This window comes from Neovison vison, chromosome 4 (genome assembly GCF_020171115.1).
Source record: "Neovison vison isolate M4711 chromosome 4, ASM_NN_V1, whole genome shotgun sequence".
Taxonomy (NCBI): Eukaryota; Metazoa; Chordata; class Mammalia; order Carnivora; family Mustelidae; genus Neogale; species Neogale vison.
The window spans coordinates 86,876,490-86,895,869 of NC_058094.1; the positions used below are offsets into that span (position 1 = coordinate 86,876,490).

The 19,380-nt window shown below is 37.4% G+C and overlaps 1 protein-coding gene across 3 annotated transcripts in view; it reads left to right on the forward strand.

Annotated features, from left to right (window-relative positions):
* Window positions 1-18,597, forward strand: part of PRKDC (protein kinase, DNA-activated, catalytic subunit) — a 241,144-nt gene extending 222,547 nt beyond the window's left edge. For 2 of the 3 annotated variants that reach the window (XM_044245625.1, XM_044245628.1), the window contains 13 exons: window positions 1,282-1,493; window positions 3,255-3,342; window positions 3,436-3,579; window positions 8,553-8,757; window positions 10,323-10,390; window positions 11,085-11,305; window positions 11,619-11,711; window positions 13,820-13,909; window positions 14,542-14,613; window positions 14,689-14,890; window positions 15,489-15,677; window positions 16,281-16,420; window positions 18,256-18,597. In XM_044245625.1, the coding sequence (XP_044101560.1) occupies window positions 1,282-1,493; window positions 3,255-3,342; window positions 3,436-3,579; window positions 8,553-8,757; window positions 10,323-10,390; window positions 11,085-11,305; window positions 11,619-11,711; window positions 13,820-13,909; window positions 14,542-14,613; window positions 14,689-14,890; window positions 15,489-15,677; window positions 16,281-16,420; window positions 18,256-18,460 (1,929 nt within the window). In that variant the 3' untranslated portion in view covers window positions 18,461-18,597. The remainder of the gene's footprint in view (window positions 1-1,281; window positions 1,494-3,254; window positions 3,343-3,435; window positions 3,580-8,552; window positions 8,758-10,322; window positions 10,391-11,084; window positions 11,306-11,618; window positions 11,712-13,819; window positions 13,910-14,541; window positions 14,614-14,688; window positions 14,891-15,488; window positions 15,678-16,280; window positions 16,421-18,255) is intronic. The other variant, XM_044245626.1, reaches the window with a different exon arrangement.
* Window positions 18,598-19,380: the final 783 nt, after the last annotated feature.

The following is a 19,380-nucleotide window of genomic DNA, read 5'->3' on the forward strand; positions in this document are numbered from 1 at the left end:
CCATCAATGATTTTGCTTATCCTGGCTCATCCGTCTCCTCTGGAAACCACTAGTTTATTGTCTGTATTAATGAGTCTGTTTCTGTTTCTTGTTTGTTCATTTGTTTTTTATGCCACATAAGTAAAATCATATATTTGTCGTTCTTTGTCTGACATATTTCACTTAGCATAATACCTACTGGGTCCATCCATGTAGTCACACATGGCAAGATTTCATTCTTACATAAACCATATCTTCATCATCCATTCATCTATTCATGGACACTTGGGTTGCTTTTATATCTTAGCTATTGTAAATAATGCTTCAATAAACATGAGGGTGCAAATATCTTTTTGAGTTTATGTTTTTGTTTTCTTTGAGTAAATACCTAGAAGTAGAATTACTGAATTGTATGGTGTTTCTATTTTTAACTTTCTGAGCAATCTCCATACTGTTTTCTACAGTGGCTGCATCAATTTACATTACCACCAAAAGTACACAAGGGTTCCCTTTTCTCCACAACCTCACCAACACTTGTTGTTTCTTGTTTTTGGATACCAGCTATTCTGGTAGGCGTGACATTTCATGGGGTTTTGATTTGCATTTCCCTGATGATGAGTGATAACAAGCATCTTTTCATGTGTCTGTCGGCCATCTGTATGTTTCTTTGGAAAAATGTTTACTCAGGTCTTCTGCCTATTTTTAATCAGATTTTTTTTGTATTGAATTATATGAGTTTCCATTATGCTTTTAAAAATGAAAATTTGAAAAATCCTTTCAGAGGGAAATCTAGCAATTTTTTTTTTAACAATTGTTAGTGTTCACACATTAATTATACTTCTAGAAATTTATCCTGTGGGCACACATAGCACAAATACAAAGAGATAAACATGTAGAAATGTTCATTGTAGCATTATCTATAATAGCAAAACTTGGAAAATACCCTAAAAATTCATTATACAGCAGTAATTAAATAAAACGGAATACTATCCAGCTGTTAAAAAGAATGAGGTACATCTATCCATTCACCTAAGAAAAACCAGCAACAGTATATCTAGTCTGATTCCATTCTTGCAAAGAACGGATATTTGTGTACATACATACAAAACATCTAGAAGAATGGAATGGTGCTTCAGTGGAATAAGAGCTAAGAAGGCTGAGGGAGAGAAGATGTTTTATTTTAGACTTACTTCTGTATGCTTCTGATTATAGATATATTTTATATTGGGCACACAATACTTTCACAATAAAACAGTGCTAAAAGTTGTATTCATTATTAAGTTACAGTTCTCTGTGTTTTAGATTTCTTCCATTCCTTGCTGGCAGTTCATTGGCTGGATCAGCCATATGGTGGCCTTACTGGACAAAGAGGAAGCTGTTGCTGTCCAGCATACTGTGGAAGAGATTGCTAATAACTATCCACAGGCAATTGCCTACCCCTTTATAATAAGTAGTGAAAGCTATTCCTTCAAAGATACTTCTACTGGCCATAAGAATAAGGAGTTTGTGGCAAGGTGGGTTAATCAAATACTATAGGTTTTAAAGTGTATGATAAAAGCAAACACATGGGGGCTCAGTCAGTGGAGCACATGACTGCTGGTCTTGGGGTCCTGAGGTCAAGCCCCATGTTGGGCATAGAGCTAACTTAAAAAGATAAATAAAACACATAGAAGCTTGTGTTTGTCTTCAAATTAATTAGAGCTATCATTAAAAAATAGAAAATCTTGGGGGGTGGGAGGTTGGGGTACCAGGTGGTGGGTATTATAGAGGGCACGGCTTGCATGGAGCACTGGGTGTGGTGAAAAAATAATGAATACTGTTTTTCTGAAAATAAATAAATTGAAAAAAAATAGAAAATCTTAGACATCTCTTTGTTGAATATATCTACCCCAGGTATGTTATTTATCACAGAACTTTTTCCTTTTTTTTTTTTTTTTAAGATTTTATTTATTTGAGAGAGAGAGTGAGAGAGAGAAAGTATGAGTGGGGGGAGGGTCAGAGGGAGAAGCAGACTCCCCGCTGACCTGGGAGCCTAATATGGGACTCAGTCCAGTCACTGCTTAAGCTGAAGGCAGATGCTTAACCCACTGAGGCACCCAGGTGCCCCCCTTCTTTTTTTCTTTTTTTTTTTCCTTTTTGAAGTTAACTTTATGCCCTGTGTGGGGCACCAGCTTGTAACCTAGAGATCAAGAGTTGCATGCTCTACTGACTGAGCCAGACATATGCCCCTGAATTTCTTTCCTTTTATAAAATACTTTTCATCTTAGAATGTTATTCATGAAAATTCTGTCCTTATGATAGTAAGAGTTGACAGTAATCAGTTGATTGAGGCAGACAGATAAGATGCTTTTTGAAATCAGTTCCTGAAATTGTTCTTTAATTCAAAATACCGGGAAGCCCCTCTTACTAAGTAGGCTGCCTGAAGTGCCATCCTTTTCATTTTTTCATTTGATTTATAAGTTCAGATATAACTAGCAATGACATACTAGTTTTGCAAGAATACTTGGTAAATACATGGTGTTTCAGGCATTCTCTGTTTTTTTTTTGTTTTTTTGTTTTTTTGTTGTCATGAGCTCATTTATCTTAACTAGAGTGTTTCTGGGAAGGTAAGAGTAAGACACCACTTTTGTCATGGTTTTTGGATGGGTTGGCTGCTGTAAGTCCATCTGCCACCAATGGTGCCCGGCCCACCCCTGGGTCTCTCAACATAGTCAACTGCAACATGATTAATTTTTTTTGTTTGTTTGTTTGTTTGTTTTTAAGAAAAAAGAAGGGCATCTGGGTGGCTCAGTTGGTTGCGCGTCCAACTCTTGATCTCAGCTCAGGTCATGATCTGACGGTCGTGGGATCAAGACCCCAGAGTCAGGCTCCTTGCTCAGTTGGGAATCTGCTGGAGATTCTCTCTTTCCCTGTGCCCCTCTTCCACTTTATGCATGTGTTCTTTCTCCCAAATAAATAAATCTTAAAACAAAAAAAGAGAAAGTTTTGAAAGCATGTTGAGAAAGTGGCCTTTTCTTTCATAACATAATTTCAGAAACCGTATGTATCAAATTGTGCACATTAAAATGTCAACAACATTTGCAAAGAGATTTGCTTTCCCTTTATCTAAGAAGCTCAACTCTTGATAGACTGTATGCTTTGTACTTCATCTAATATTGAACAAAATTTTAAAATTGTTCTTTCCCTAGACTATTAGTTGGTAATAATATAATTTTATATATGAATATAAATAATTATATGTAAATAAACTGTGGGCCTTGGTAATTGTTTTATAGGATTAAAATTAAGTTGGATCAAGGAGGAGTGATTCAAGATTTTATTAGTGCCCTAGAACAGCTCTCTAATCCTGAAATGCTCTTTAAGGTAATGTAATAGCTTCTAGTTCATAAAACATAGATTTTGGATAAAACCTCCTTGCAGTCAACTTGGTTGTTCTTTTTTTTTTTTTCTTCCCAGGATTGGATTGATGATATGAAAGTCGAACTGGCAAAAACCCCTGTTAATAAAAAAAACATTGAAAAGATGTATGAAAGAATGTATGCAGCCTTGGGAAACCCAAGGGCTCCAGGCCTTGGGGCTTTCAGAAAGCGGTTTATTCAGGTATGGATTGGTGGCAGCCTGACTTTATAATAATGTAATCATTGTGAAGATCAGTATTTATATTTGATGGTTTGTTAATAATCCTGGTTTTAAAATGTCTGTTAAAGTTGTAAACTTATCTTCAGATCTAATGCTTTTGGTGAGATAGTGATGCACATATTTAGGTCAGATAGTGGCAGGTGGGGCAATAGATAAAACCATGGGGCTTTTACTGCATTCTGTTCTTCATGCTCAGATTTTTAGATTTGAAGGTTACATGTGGTTTAATATATTTGTTAACTTTTTAATTTAAATTTTATTAGTTAACATATAGTGCAGTATTGGTTTCTGGGGTAGAATTCAGTGGTTTGCTTACATACAACACCAAGTGCCCTCCTTAATGCTGTAGTTTAATGTTTTTCATTCTCCTAGTTATTTGAATGTTGGATTAAGAAAGCACTTGCAGAGTCGCTGGGTGCCTCAGTGGGTTAAAGCCTCTGCCTTCGGCTCAGGTCATGATCCCAGAGTCCTGGGATCCAGCCCCACATCGGGCGCTCTGCTCCACAGGGAGCCTGCTTTCTCCTCTCTCTCTGCCTGCCTCTCTGCCTACTTGTGATCTCTGTCAAGTAAATAAATAAAATCTTAAAAAAAAAAAAAAGAAAATACTTGTATTGTGTACAAGTTGATGACCATTTTGAGCCCTTCCCTCTGTCCAAGGCATACTCCTAGATGCTACAGGACATACAAAGAGAAGACAGACCCAGTTCCTGTATTCAGAGGGATGTCTGACAAATGCAGTATGTAAAAACTGTGGCTTGAGAACAAATATGATACATGAAATCTGTTTCTAAAGTTGTTCTAGAGTTGAAAGGAAGAGAACATGCCTCAGTTTGGAGGGAATCAGGAAACCCCTTGGAGCCAGTGGAGATAAAAATGAACCTTGAGATGTCCAGATTTTTCACAGCACCATGCATTGTGCTTGTTGCTCCCTTTAAGTGGGTTTACTATATTTACAGAGTTATGTAAGTATTACACATCAGTTTTAGAACATTATCCTTTTTTAAAAGGTTTTTTGTTAAGATTTTATTTATTTATTTGAGAGAGAAAGAGTGAGAGCACTAGAGAGAGAGTGAGCACAAGCAATGGGCAGGGGCAGGCAGAGGGAGGAGAAGCAGGCTCCCTACTGAGCAGAGAGCCCAGTGCAGGGCTTGATCCTAGGACCCCAGGATCATGACCTGAGCCAAAGGGAGATGCTTAACCAACTGAGGCACCCAGATGCCCCATTTTTGAGATTTTATTTATTTATTTGAGAGAGAGAGCAAGCATGAGCTGGGGATGCGGGGCTGAGGGCAGAGAGAGAAGTAGAATCCCTGCTGAGCAGGGAGCCTGATGTGGGGCTTGATCCCAGAACCCTGAGATCGTGACCTGAGCTGAAATCAGCTGCTTAACCAACTGAGCCACCTGGGCACCCCTAGAACATTTTTATCACCCATAAAAGCACATACCTGTTAGCAGTTACTCCCAATCCCCCACCTCCTGTCATGCTAAGCAACCACTAAATTACTTTCTGTTTCTGTAGATTTGCCTCTTCTAGACATTCCTTTTAATTGCTGTATATTATTCTACTGTAAGAACATGCCACATTTTATTTATCCTTTTGTTAGTGGATGGACATTTGGAGTGTTTCCATGTCTTAGCTGTTATGAATGCTGCTGCTGTGACTATGTGTGTATAGGTTCTTCTGGGGACACCCTTAGGAGTGTAAAATGATATTTCTCTTTAGCTCTTCCTTTCATTTATGAATTAATTAGACTTGTGGACAGGAATTTTGTCTTTCTCATGTTTTCTCTCCATCTCCTAAAATGCTGCCTGATGTGAAACTAGCATCTTGAATTAGATGAATAATTGGTATAGTTTTGATAAGGAGAGTTAGATTTTGGTGGGTACTTTAGGTACATTCCTACTTAGGGTAGTTTTAATGTAGTATGAATGTGGGAACATGCAGGACTATCTGTTGCCTAAATGTGATCGGTGATATATCCTAAAAGTAAAGATAAAACCATAACTCTCTGTACTTCATGTTATGACATAATATTGGGCTGTACATCATATCAAATCTATCTCACACTATTGAATATACAAGAGCCTCAGAAGTAAATCTACATACTGTAAATATCCTTAAAATCAGTGTACCAGCATTCATAAATTTTATAAAATTGTAGAACACTAGATTTGAAAACATCTTTGTGTTTGTTTTTTCTTCTTAAACCAGTGGTCTACATGTGTTTTCTGTAAAGGTCCAGATTTTCAGTTTTCAGGCCATACCAGTCTCATGTTACGAGTACTCAAATCTGTCATCCTAGTGTGAAAGCAGCCCTAGACAGTATGTAAATGAACAGGCATGGTTGGCAGGATTCCAGTAAAATTTTACTTATTAAAAACAGGCAGGGGGCTTTGACTTGCAGGCCGTATTTTGCCATACCTTGTTCTAAACAAAGAAACTAGTTCTGAAAAACAAGAGACTTGCCCTGTATCAAATGGAGAGAACAGCAGAATGGCAACTGATAGCAAGTCCCCTAGCATAGTGAAACCAGTCCATCACCTGTGAGAAAGCTTCATTTCAGCAGTACTGTTCTTCTGCAGCCTTCCTCTATTTGCCCTCCTCTCAAGATGCTCTGACTCCGGCCCAAGACAGAGGGCAGGGTATTTCATCCTAGTTTGCTCTCTCTGTCCTCAGCTGGTGTGAGAATATCTGCAGTGGCCCTGTTCATCAGTCCATGTAGAATATTACTGTGTGGTCCTCAGTGAAGACTGCATGTTATCCCTTCGAATTCATGGCCATTTCGTTTCCTGCATGCTGGGTACCATAATGCTCTACCCTAGAAATCTCTTAGGATAGACCACTGTTCTTCCCAGCTGCTGCGGAGCACAGCTGCATCCAACTCTAACGGAGGGAGGGTTATCAGAGTGGCCCTATCATCCCTGCCAGGCACAATACTTGTTTGTTTTTGTTTTTTAAAATTTTTATTTATTTATTTGATAGAGAGAGAGAGAGAGAACAAAAGTAGGCAGAGAGAGAGGGAGAAGCAGGCTCTCTGCTGAGCAGGGACCCCGATGCAGGACTTGATCCCAGGATCCTGGGATCATGACCTGAGCCAAAGGTAGCTTCTTAACCGATTGAGCCACCCAGGTGCCCACAATACTTGTTTTGAGGTTAATTCGAGTACCTTGGAAAATAAATCTAGAACTCTCTGCTTCATACCAAATCAATGCATAATTTGCATTTAATTAATTAATTAAAATAATAATCTACCCAAACAGAATTGCCTCAGATTTCACTTCAGAGAGGGCATTATGCCATTCACATATGTTGTTGGTGCTGATTATGTTTGGGAAATAGCTAATCTTTTTATGTATTTTAAGAACTGGAGATTGTTTCTATACTTTCAGTCCATCTACAGATTAAAGAATAAATTTGTTTTATATATGTCAATTGTCCTATAATGGATTATCGTAAAATAGGAGATATATTTCCTTTAACCAGATTTATGTTTTGGGGTAAGTTTTAAATCTGGTAAAAAAAAAATTGTAAAATGAAAGATAATTGGGTAAATCTTTGGCGACTATTATTAAGTCACAATTAGTGATTCTCTTTAAGTTTTGTTTTTTGTTTTTTTTTTGTTTTGATATCAGGATTATAATTTAATTAAATACTTGAGTAGAGACTAGTACAGATGTTTGTTATGTTCCAAGATAAAGGATGTCTAATAATTACTTTTAGAAATATAAATTATCTATGAAAATGCAGATTTGAAGAGGTACATGTACCCCAGTGTTTATAGCAGCATTATCAATATAGCCAAACTATGGAGAGAACCCAAATGTGCATCAACTGATGAATGGATAAAGAAGATATGGCGCATATATATATATAGATAGATAGATGTATATTCAATGGAATATTACTCAGCCATCAAAAAATGAAATCATGGGGCGCCTGGGTGGCTTAGTGGGTTAAAGCCTCTGCCTTTTGCTCAGGTCATGACCCCAGGGTCCTGGGATTGAGCCCTGCATCGGGCTCTCTGCTCAGCGGGGAGTCTGCTTCCTCCTCTCCCCTCTCTCTGCCTGCCTCTCTGCCTACTTGTGATCTCTGTCAAATAAATAAATAAAATCTCTTTAAAAAAATGAAATCTTGCCATTTTCAGCGACATGGATGGAGCTAGAGTGTATTATACTAAGTGAGTTAAGTCAGTCAGAGAAAGACAAATACCATTTGATCTCACTCATGTGTGAAATTTAAAAAGAAAACAGATGAACATATGGGTAGGGGGAAAAGAAAAAGAAGAGAAAGAAGCCACAAGGAGACTCTTAAAGGTAGAGAACAAACTGAGGGTTGATGGAGGGTGGTGGGTGGGGGATGGGCTAGATGGGTGATGGATATTAAGGAGAGCACTTGTGATGAGCACTGGGTGTTGTATGTATGTGAGGAATCACTGAATTCTACTCCTGAAACTAATATTGCTCTGTATGTTTACTAACCAAAATTTAAATTGAAAAAAAGATTATAATAAAAGAAATGTAAATTATCTAAACAATGTTTAACACTGGCTTGTGATCCAAAATAATGGCTTGAAAGACCTTTATTAAGGAATGTAGCATTTTTATATTTTGCTCTTTAGCTCTGATGAAGAATCACGGGCTTTTCATTTTTATTGAATTACTCCCTTTACTTAGTACCTCATTCCTAATTACTCCTGCTGTCATAATAATGTAGATCAGTAACTAGACAATGGACACAAAGAGGTTAAAAGGTTTTTAAGCCCTTATTAAAACTTATGATTAGAATTTTTGATAGGTCATTACTAACTGTATCCTTTATGTCTTTTTAGAGGAACACAAAAAACATTCAATGAAAGCAAAAGTATAAATCTAGAGCCCTTCCCAAATTATAAAACTAAACACTAATATTTAATGTAAATTATTATTAATTTCAGGATTTTGGAAAAGAATTTGATAAACACTTTGGGAAAGGAGGTTCTAAGTTACCTGGAATGAAACTCCGTGACTTTACTGACATTACTGACTCACTGTTTTATAAAATGGGCAGAGACTCAAAGCCACCTGGGAATCTGAAAGAATGCTCACCCTGGATGAGTGACTTCAAAATAGAATTTTTGAGAAATGAGCTGGAAATTCCTGGTGAGTTTACCCTTGGGGTGACAAATTGGACTTTAAGGAGAATAGTGGCATAGCAAGGATTCTTGATTTCTAAAACTAGGAATATTGGGTTCTTGACAGTTACCTTTTTTTTTTTAAAGAATTTAAAATATCACCATACCTTTTTGTCATTAGGAGAGTCTATAATTACTGTGAGTGAATACACTGAACTAAATGTCTAATTAGACTGTAGTTTTCTTATTTTCCTGATTATACAAGTATTCGGACTTCCATTTAATAATAATGTAACTGTAATTTCCTCTGAATATACTCATGCTTTGCTCCTAAATAACTTTTCTTCAAGAAATGTAATACAGGTATAAGTGCAGATCACTTCCTTGGATGTATAGGTTGGTCCCGTTTAAAATGACAAGATATTTGCAACGACGTGGATGGAACTAGAGGGTATTATGCTTAGCGAAATAAGTCAATCGGAGAAAGACAGCTATCATATGATCTCCCTGATATGAGGAAGTGGAGATGCAACATGGGGGGGTTGGGGGGAGTAGGAAAAGAATACATGAAACAAGATGAGATCAGGAGGGAGACAAACCATAAGAGACTTAATCTCACAAAACAAACTGAGGAGGGCTGGGGGGTGGGGGGTAGGGTGAGGGTGATGGGGTTATGGACATTGGGGAAGGTATGTGCTATGGTGAGTGCTGTGAAGTGTGTAAACCTGGCGATTCACAGACCTGTACCCCTGGGGCTAATAATACATTATATGTTTATTAAAAAATAAAAAATATTTAAAAAAACAAAATGACAAGGTAATGATAAATGACTTACCTTCAGGACAAATAATGGTGACATTGAGGATAGAGACACACAGCAAGTTGGTCTGATGTGATTTTTCAAAGACAATCTTTACACATTCCATGTTCTTCACCCTGGAATTTGCCAAAGAAATGTTTTTTTATGGTTATTCATATTCTCATCTAGTGGATATAAAAACAAATTGGAGACTTTCTTATTATTAACAGCTCTGCATTGCATAAAGAAAAGCTGAAAATGTAAGCCTCCTCATATGTAGCTTGATTCTCCTTGAAATAAAGTGTTGTAGCTTAATGCATTCTTTTTCCTGTTTGTAATTTGTCTACTCCATTAGAATCGGAAGCTAACTTCCATTAGTCAAATTGAGAAATAATAGTATTATTAAAAAAAAAAAAAAACCTCAAATTTGGAGGGACGCTTGGGTGGCTCAGTTGGTTAAGCATCTAACTCTTGCTTTTGGCTCAGGTCATGATCTCAAGGGTATGAGATCGAGCCACTGTCAGGTGACGACTTAGCAGGGATTCTGCTTGAAATTCTCTCTGCCCTTCCCCACCACCCCACACCCCCAACACATGTACTCCTTCTCTCTCTCTTTAAAATAAATAAATAAATCTTTTTTTAAAAGTCAAGTTTTTTTAAAGTGAAAACTTTAAGTAAAAAATTTTATCATACAACTTTTTTTTTAAATTATTATTTGATCAATAGGTATGTGTTAAAAATACAGGGTTCTGTAACAAGCTATATCTAAGTAAGGCTTCTGTGGTTTGTCTTAGGTCAATATGATGGCAAAGGAAAGCCAATGCCAGAATACCATGCACGAATCTCTGGGTTTGATGAACGGGTAGGTGCCAGTGTTTGTGACTGTTGCCAGTGTTTAACAAGTATTGGTGAGTAACTGTTGGATGAAGGAAGAGGAAATAGTTATAAATAGCTTGAAGGCCTGTTTCTCTTCATTGTACTATATTCTGTCCTGAGAGGATTTACATAGGAGCAAAATTTCTCATCAGTCACACCTGATTTCTGTAAAGATTGTGAGTGTGAGTTCTTCAGATATAAGATTGACATATTTGTCTTTACTAAAGAAAAGACAGTTACCCATCGTGATCTCAAATGCACAGCGTATTCTGATCCTATTACATATTGAATCTCTTAATATAATGCTTCAGTGTTTCAGTGTACAAACTCAGAGTAAACTTTGTGTGTGTATCTATCTTAAAACATATGTAGAATTAAATTAATTGATTTTAGGAAGTTTGTATGTTGCTCATTACTAAGGATATCCACATTTATAAGCAATCATTTATAATAAGGGACATGCAGTTTCTAGAGGCACAGCAGTAGGCATAAACAGGTAACAAATACTTTGCTGGCACTAGGTTCTCTATTATTTTTCTGTCACTTCACTTTATCCTCAAAGAAAGGTATCTCTTTGAGGAATGTGTGCCAACCAGCCTTACTTTCCTCTCTTGATAATGGTATGATCAGCTGTTTGGTCAGATTCTTACACTGCATCTAAAATATTTTAATTTTTAAAGGTAAAAGTCATGGCCTCTATCAGAAAACCAAAGCGCATCATCATCCGAGGCCATGATGAGAAAGAATACCCTTTCCTTGTCAAGGGGGGTGAAGACCTGCGGCAGGACCAGCGGATTGAACAACTCTTTGAAGTCATGAATGTCCTCCTTTCTCAGGATGCTGCCTGTAGCCAGAGAAACATGCAGTTGAAGACCTACCATGTCATACCCATGACCTCCAGGTAGGACCAATGTACACAGTCATTCTAGAACAGACTTATATGAATGGAAATTCTAGCACTGAGCCAAATCCTTGTTTAAGGTTACAGAGGTGGGATTGGAGGTCACTTGACAATTTGGTATTTAAGCTTTCACAAAGACTGGGCTAAACAGAACTAATAAACACTTACAAATCTATGATTTCCAGATTTAATGTGGAGAAGGTAAATGAACTGACATGAAGAAATCTGTTCTGCTTTGATTCTACAGAACTTTTTTCTAGTGAGGAAAAACAGTTTGGGTTTGTTTTCATAAACTATTTCTTCTCTTTTTCAGATTAGGACTAATTGAATGGATTGAAAATACTTTCACCTTGAAGGACTTTCTTTTGAGTAACATGTCACGAGAGGAGAAAGCAGCTTATACAAGGTGATGTGGAGCCTAAATACTTCTTCATCTCTGCGCAGACACATCCTGCAACCTAGTTATTCCCCAGTCCTAATCTCCCTGAGTAATGTTAAGTTTATATTAAGTTTCCTCTACCTTGTGTTTCTAGTGACCTTTCTGGTCCCCTTCTAATTTGGGACTCTGAGCCACACCCTGGCTAGTTGTTTTCTCCACTTCTGGCTGGATTTATAAACTAAATGAAGTAGAGGGTTCCAAACAGTAGCTGCATAAATTTTACCACAATGAAAAAAAAAAGTATTAGCTTTGCAACAACAACAAAAAAAAATCTTGAAGGAAACAAATAGTAAGATTAGCAGCTAACATTTGATTAAACATTTTCTGCATGCTAAGCAGTATTCTCAGCTCTTAATCTGTATGAAGTATTTCTTTCTTACAAAAACCTACAAGTTATTTTAACACCTCTGTACAGATGAGGAAGTTAAGGCCCAGAGAGGTTATGTAACTTGTCCTAGGCTGCCCAGCATATAGAAATGGGATAGCTAGGATTATTAGTGATTAATTCTAGATCATGATATTGATGCTTTTTATTTTTCTTTATCCTTTTATATTTTCCAAGTTTTCAACAATGAACATATATTTTTAATCAGAAAGGGGTTTTTTGTTTTTTGTTTCTGTGAAGAAAAATAAGGACAACATTGAAAGACATTTTGAAGAGGAGTTGACAAATCTTGATGCCTAACTATTAGATGAAGGAAGAGGAAATGGAAATAGCTTCAAGGCCTATTTCTCTTCATTGTACTCTCTTCTGTCCTGAAAGTACTTACATGGGAGCAAAATTCTCACCAATCAAAAATGATTTCTGTAAAATAAAGCATTTTCTTATCAAACTCATGCTCCTGCTAAATAAGGCTGAGTTTATGAATTTTTAATATGAGTCCTTTGTGTACAGTTGTTTCTGCATTCCCTGGAAGATAGGGAAACTGAAGGACAGTACTTTCAGGAGTCAGGAAGTCCAGATCTCACGCCAGTGCTAACTTATAGTGGTGCTGACTTACAGAAGGAATCTTGAAAAAATGACTTGCCTTTCCCTTGTTCCCATGCCTCCATTTCTAAGATGAGATAGTTTAAAATACATAAGTTAAACATAGGTATCAATGGAGTTTAAAGTGCTTTTCAAATACAGAAGTTTATAAATTACTTCCCACTACGTTTTTAAAACAAGGCACTTCCAGCCCCATTAGTAAAATCATTGCTACTTTTTTCTTAATTTGTGTGTTGCAGTTTTCCAACCTAAATATTTTCATCCCAAATGAAACTTGAAGAGAATTTAGACTGAAATGGAAAGCTGTATTGTGGAATTAACTTAGTAACAACTCAGAAAAGATTCACTCTAAGTGACTGAACTACTAACACATAAAATAGTTCTATCTTTAGATTTCTTTTTAGGAAAACTTGTTAAGGCTTTTGACAAACCCCAAAGTAGCCAAACTACAAACTACAAACACATTTCCAGCAGCCCAGTATGGCTTCTGCTTGTGAAGTATTACTAAAAGCTTTCTAAATTCAATTCAAAGCCATTGTCATTTAAGAAAATATCTTACTGTATTTAGTATGGATTTTGTATGTATCTGCATACTTGAAGTGGTGAAGAAAAAGTGTGGCAATCCAAATAGAATTCACCCATCTTCAACACATAATTTGTGGTCTTTTAGTTTGTAGTGGTAGTATCGTCTATCACTTCTTGCTTATTCTAAGTAAGTTGTTACGGTTCTTTTCCACTACCTGATTTTTAGAACCATATGCCTTGATCCTAAACACTTAGGTTTAGTTCATCTTGCTCCTCTCTGTATGAAGTGGAAATTGATTGTATCTGATCATTTTGTGCCTGAATTTTTGCATAGAAAGTAGCTTTGGTTTCTTTAGGAGTAACTAAAAATGAATAATGATATGTTGAGATTCTATATCCAGAGTAGCATGGGTTCAGTGTTAATATTGAATATGAGTAAAAGTCATAGTTCTTTCCCTGGTTCTTCATTATTTTTCAATGAATTCTTGGTGATCTTTGCCATTGAAATCACTATAATGCTAAATATCTTCCTACGGCTGATTCCCTTTTTCCTGCTTGTCAGTGATCCCAAAGCACCACCATGTGAATATAGAGACTGGCTGGCAAAGATGTCTGGGAAATACGACGCTGGTGCTTACATGGCAATGTTTAAGTAAGTTTTGTTTTGATTTTCCATTTTACTAACTAGTTATTTCTTCTCAAAGTTGCATGTTACTTTTGTTTCTTAGGAAGTTTTGCCTTGGGCGCCTGGGTGGCTCAGTCAGTTAGGCATCTTCCTTCTGCCCAGGTCATGATCTCAGGTTCCTGGAATCAAGCCCCACATTAGGCTCCCTTCTCAGCAGCCCTCTCCCTTTACCCCTCCTGCCTTGCTCGTGTTCTCTCTCTCTCTCTCTCTCTCTCATGCTCTCTTCTCTCTCAAATAAATAAATAAAATCTTTTTTTTTTTTTAAAGATTTTATTTATTTATTTGAGAGAGAGAGACAGTGAGAGAGAGCATGAGCGAGGAGAAGGTCAGAGAGCGAAGCAGACTCCCCATGGAGCTGGGAGCCTGATGTGGGACTCGATCCCGGGACTCCAGGATCACGCCCTGAGCCGAAGGCAGTCGTCCAACCAACTGAGCCACCCAGGCGTCCCAATAAATAAAATCTTTAAAAAAAAAAAGTTTTGCCTCAGATCATCAAAACCTAATTATTTGATACTTGAGCTTCAATATAAATAATTTTAAATTTTAAATCTCAAGTCATAGAAATTTGTTCTAATTAGACATTTTCTATTAAATCATAGGGCAGCTAGTCGTTCTGAAACAGTCACATCTTTTAGAAGGAGAGAAAGTAAAGTTCCAGCTGATCTCTTAAAGTAAGTATCCTTCTGACTGTACAAACCAGTTGATGGTGTAACAGAGACTACAGAGGTCTTGTCTCCCTCCCCCAGGCGGGCCTTTCTGAAGATGAGCACAGGCCCTGAGGCCTTCCTGGCACTTCGCTCCCACTTTGCCAGTTCTCATGCTCTTATGTGTATTAGCCACTGGATTCTGGGCATTGGAGACAGACATCTGAACAATTTCATGATAAGCATGGAGACAGGTGGAATGATCGGAATCGACTTTGGACATGCATTTGGATCAGCTACTCAGGTATGCTAACCTTGCCTTTGTTGTTCTTGGCTGATTTAGAACCATAGTCATAGGACCTTCTGGATGGTTTTTAAGAAAGAAATGACATATCAATTAGCTTGGTTTCTCATGGTCATAAAATTTGACATTCTTGCAGAATAAGGGATAATCTCAACTTTGTTTTGACCTTGTTCAAACAGGTTACAGAAGGTTAGGTGATGAATTATATAATCAAAGCCAAGAATAACATGTGTTCCTATAAAAAGGGAAGACTGTAAAAAGGTTTTATGAAGCCCCTTAATGTAAATGTCTTCCACAAGATGTGATACAATACAGATCTTTCATCTGACATTAAATAGTGAATGTTTTCAGTTGTACTTACAAATGTCTGCAGGCTGTGTGGTCCTATACAGATAGGTTTGTGCATTGCAAAGATGATTGTGTCGATTACTCTTGGGCACTGTGGATTCACATCTGTGTAGCTAATTCCAAGAAAAGAAGAGTTCATATTTTCACTAAATGTGAATACTAACTAACTTTGGAAGGATGTTTTGTGCCTTTTCTTTTGTGATTTCTAGTTCATACGTTCCCCTGCTTGTACATATTTTTTTCTCTTTAGTTTCTGCCAGTCCCTGAATTGATGCCTTTTCGTCTGACACGCCAATTTATCAATCTGATGTTACCAATGAAAGAAGCAGGTGTTATGTCCAGTGTCATGGTGCATGCACTGAGAGCCTTCCGCTCACACTCTGACCTGCTTATTAACACCATGGACGTGTTCGTAAAGGAACCTTCCTTCGACTGGAAAGTAGGCTTGTTTATATGCACTTTTCATTTTTATTACCTTTGCCAGGGACTGATCTGGCATCTCTTATTATATGAAGGAAATACATCAAATTGTATTTATTAAAATATTTAATTGTTTCATGTAGTATTTCTTAAAATTAACATTTGGGGCCAGGTGACCTGAAAACTGTAAGAAACATGTAAGAAACATAGTCTTCATTTGGAGAAAACTGTTGTTTCAAATGAATATATTTCTAACAAAGAGTTAATATAGACTATCGGTGATAGGTCTGATTTCTGAGAAAACTTTTAGCTTAAAATCTGTTCCATGTGAGGGTCCTTGATTTGACACATAGTGCTTTATTAAATGTTGAGGTTCTTCATAATACATCCCCAAAAGAATGAAGGTTAGTGATGGCATCCTTGACACTGTGTGATACCTAACTGCCGTCCCTCACTGCCATTGACACTGTTATGTGCAGTGCTATTAGAATGTGTATAAAAAGCTATAAAGCTCTCTCCAGCTAAAGATACTTATTTTTAAATTATTGCTTATTTACTCTGTTTGGATGTGTTCATATAAACTGTTATAATAAGCAGAGAACATCATGTTCTTTTCCTTTAGAATTTTGAACAGAAAATGCTAAAAAAAGGAGGATCGTGGATTCAAGAAATAAACGTAACTGAAAAAAATTGGTATCCCCGGCAAAAAATACATTATGCTAAGAGAAAGTTAGCAGGTGCCAACCCAGCAGTTATTACTTGGTAAGATGGTTATTTTTGAAGAAAATAAAAAAAGACACCAACATGCTACTATTTACTGAAGAATTACCAATGTATAAAGTCCTGAATACTTTCCATTTAGCCTGTGATGTTAGCATTATTATCCTCATTTTACAAATGAAAAAAAGCATGGCTTCTCTAAGGCTGGGCAGTGTCCATCTCTCGGAATGCTATGTATTTGGCCTCTGCCTTTTTGGCACAGTCTTCAGGTCAGTACCTGGAATAACCTGTACCAATATCAGGAACAGCAGGAGCTTTTTTTTTTTTTTCTTTATGATTTTACTTACTTATTTATTTATTTGAGAAAGAGAGAGAGAGTGAGTGAGCATGAGCCAGGGCAGAGGAGGCAAAGGAAGAGGGAAAAGCAAACTCCCCACTGAGCAGGGAGCCCGATGTGGGACTCAATCCCTGAGCCAAAGGCAGAAGCTTAACCAACTGAGCCACTCAGGCAGCCCCAGCAGGAGCATTTTTTAGACAATTACAATAATATTTTTGTATATTAGAGGAGATTTAGATTCTAAATTTGCTTCTGTCCTTTTTAAGACAAAATGTGATCTTGGTGGCACAGCACACAGGTGTGGAGAACATAGTATGGGCTAACCCCACACTGGGTTAGCCTTTAAGTTAGCTTCAGAAATGTTTCTTGTTGAGGTCTAAAGCAAGCAAATTTATAGAAATGTTTCACAAGAGGGGGAAAAAGTTGGACTTTACAGTTAAGTAACAGTAAATGGCAATCTATGGTCAGTTAGGGTATGAATTTTTTTTCAATAAATGGTTCCGGCAAAGGAATAAAAGTGGATCCTTATTTCACACCATACATAAAAATTAATGCAGAATGAATCAAAGACCTAAATGTAAGAGCTAAAACTATAAAATACTCAAAGAAGCACAGCACAGAAGTAGATCTTCATGACCTGTATTTGGCATCTGTCATTTTTAGGTATAACACCAAAAAGCATAAGCAAGAAAAGAAGAAATAGGTAAATTCATCAAAACTTAAAAGTTTTGTGTTTGGGGTGCCTGGGGGCTCAGTTGTTAAGCGTCCGCCTTCGGCTCAGGTCATGATATCAGGGTCCTGGGATCAAGCCCTGCAATGGGCTCCCTGCTCAGCAGGAAGCCTGCTTTTCCCTCTCCCACTCCCTGTGCTTGTGTTTCCTCTCTCACCATGTCTCTCTCTGTCAAATAAGTAAATAAAATCTAAAAAAAAAAAAAAAAAAAGTTCTGTGCCTCACAGGATACCATTAAGAAAGTAAAAAGATAGCTCCACAAAATGGGAGAAAATATTTGAAAGTCATAGCTGATAAGGGACTTGTATCAAGAATACATTTTTTAAAAATCTCTTAAAACTCAATAAAAAGACAACCCAATTTTAAAATGACCAAAGGATTTGAACAGACATTTCTCTAAAGAAGGTGTATAAATGACCAAATAGCATATGGAAAGATGCTTAAAATTATTAATCATCAGAGAAATACAAAGAGAGGTACCAGTTCACACCCACTAGAATGGCTAGAATTTAAAAATGGAATATTGGGCTCCCTCGGTGGCACATTCGGTTGAACATTTGATTCTTATATTCTCTCTCTCTTTTTTAAAATTTATTTATTTATTTGACAGAGCGAGATCACAAGTAAGGGGGGGGTGGGTGGGAAAGCAGGCTCCCCGCCGAGTAGAGAGCTGGACGCAGGCTTGATGTTGACTCTTCTGTTCTATAAGTGATGAGAGGGAATATTTGAATAGGACAGCTAGGAATGCAGGCGACAAGGGAAAAATAATGAATGGTTCATGTTTTTGTATTTGTTTAATCTTTTTTACAGTGATGAGCTGTTCCTGGGCCATGAGAAGGCACTTGCCTTTGTAGATTATGTGGCTGTAGCACGAGGAAGCAAAGATCACAACATTCGTGCCCAACACCCAGAGAGTGGGCTGTCAGAAGAGGCTCAAGTCAAGTGCTTGATTGACCAGGCAACAGACCCCAACATCCTTGGTAGAACTTGGCAAGGATGGGAGCCCTGGATGTGAAGAACTGCGGGAGTCAGCAGATAAAAAGCATGAGAGTATTTGAAGAATCTCCTAAACTTGGGTCACTGGGTGGCTCAAATGGTTAAGCATCTGCCTTTAGCTCAGGTCGTGATCCCAGGTCCTAGGATCGAGCCCCGCATTGGGCTCCCAGCTCAAGAGGGAGCCTGCTTCCCCCTCTGCTTCTTCCTCTCTCCCCTGCTCATGCTCTCTCTCTTGAATAAATAAAATCTTAAAAAAAAAAAAATCTCCTAAACTTTCATCTACAGCCATCAATGTGCTGATTTTCCTGAAGCACTGAACAGAAGAAATCTATTTTAGTGTTGTAGTCTTGTAGCTGGAGTTTACTCTAGATCATGATGAATAAGTGAATATGAATGAAAGTGAGTATGAATGAAAGATTAGATTATAAACAAAGATTTGGTTAGGATTATAATGGGCTTAAAGTGGGGAAAAAATATATATCTAGGTCCAGACAAGAATTAAACCAAGAGGGGCGCCTGGGTGGGTCAGTGGGTTAAAGCCTCTGCTTTCGGCTCAGGTCATGGTCTCGGGGTCCTGGGATCGAGCCCCGCATCGGACTCTCTGCTCAACGGGGAGCCTGCTTCCTCCTCTCTCTCTCTCTGCCTGCCTCTCCACCTACTTGTGATCTCTCTCTGTCAAATAAATAAATAAAATCTTTAAAAAAATAAAAATAAAAGAATTAAACCAAGAATATGGCATATTACAAGTACTATGACTTAGATAAACCAACTACTTAATAAATGGTGTATGAACATTCCATGCAGTATTCTCATTAGTAACTTGACATATTGGAAATCATAGCCAGAAGACCTTATCACTAAGATTTTATGAGAGTAAAGCCAATAGCATAAGTGATAAAATGTTACCTTATATTAGTACAGGAATAATAATGAATGGCT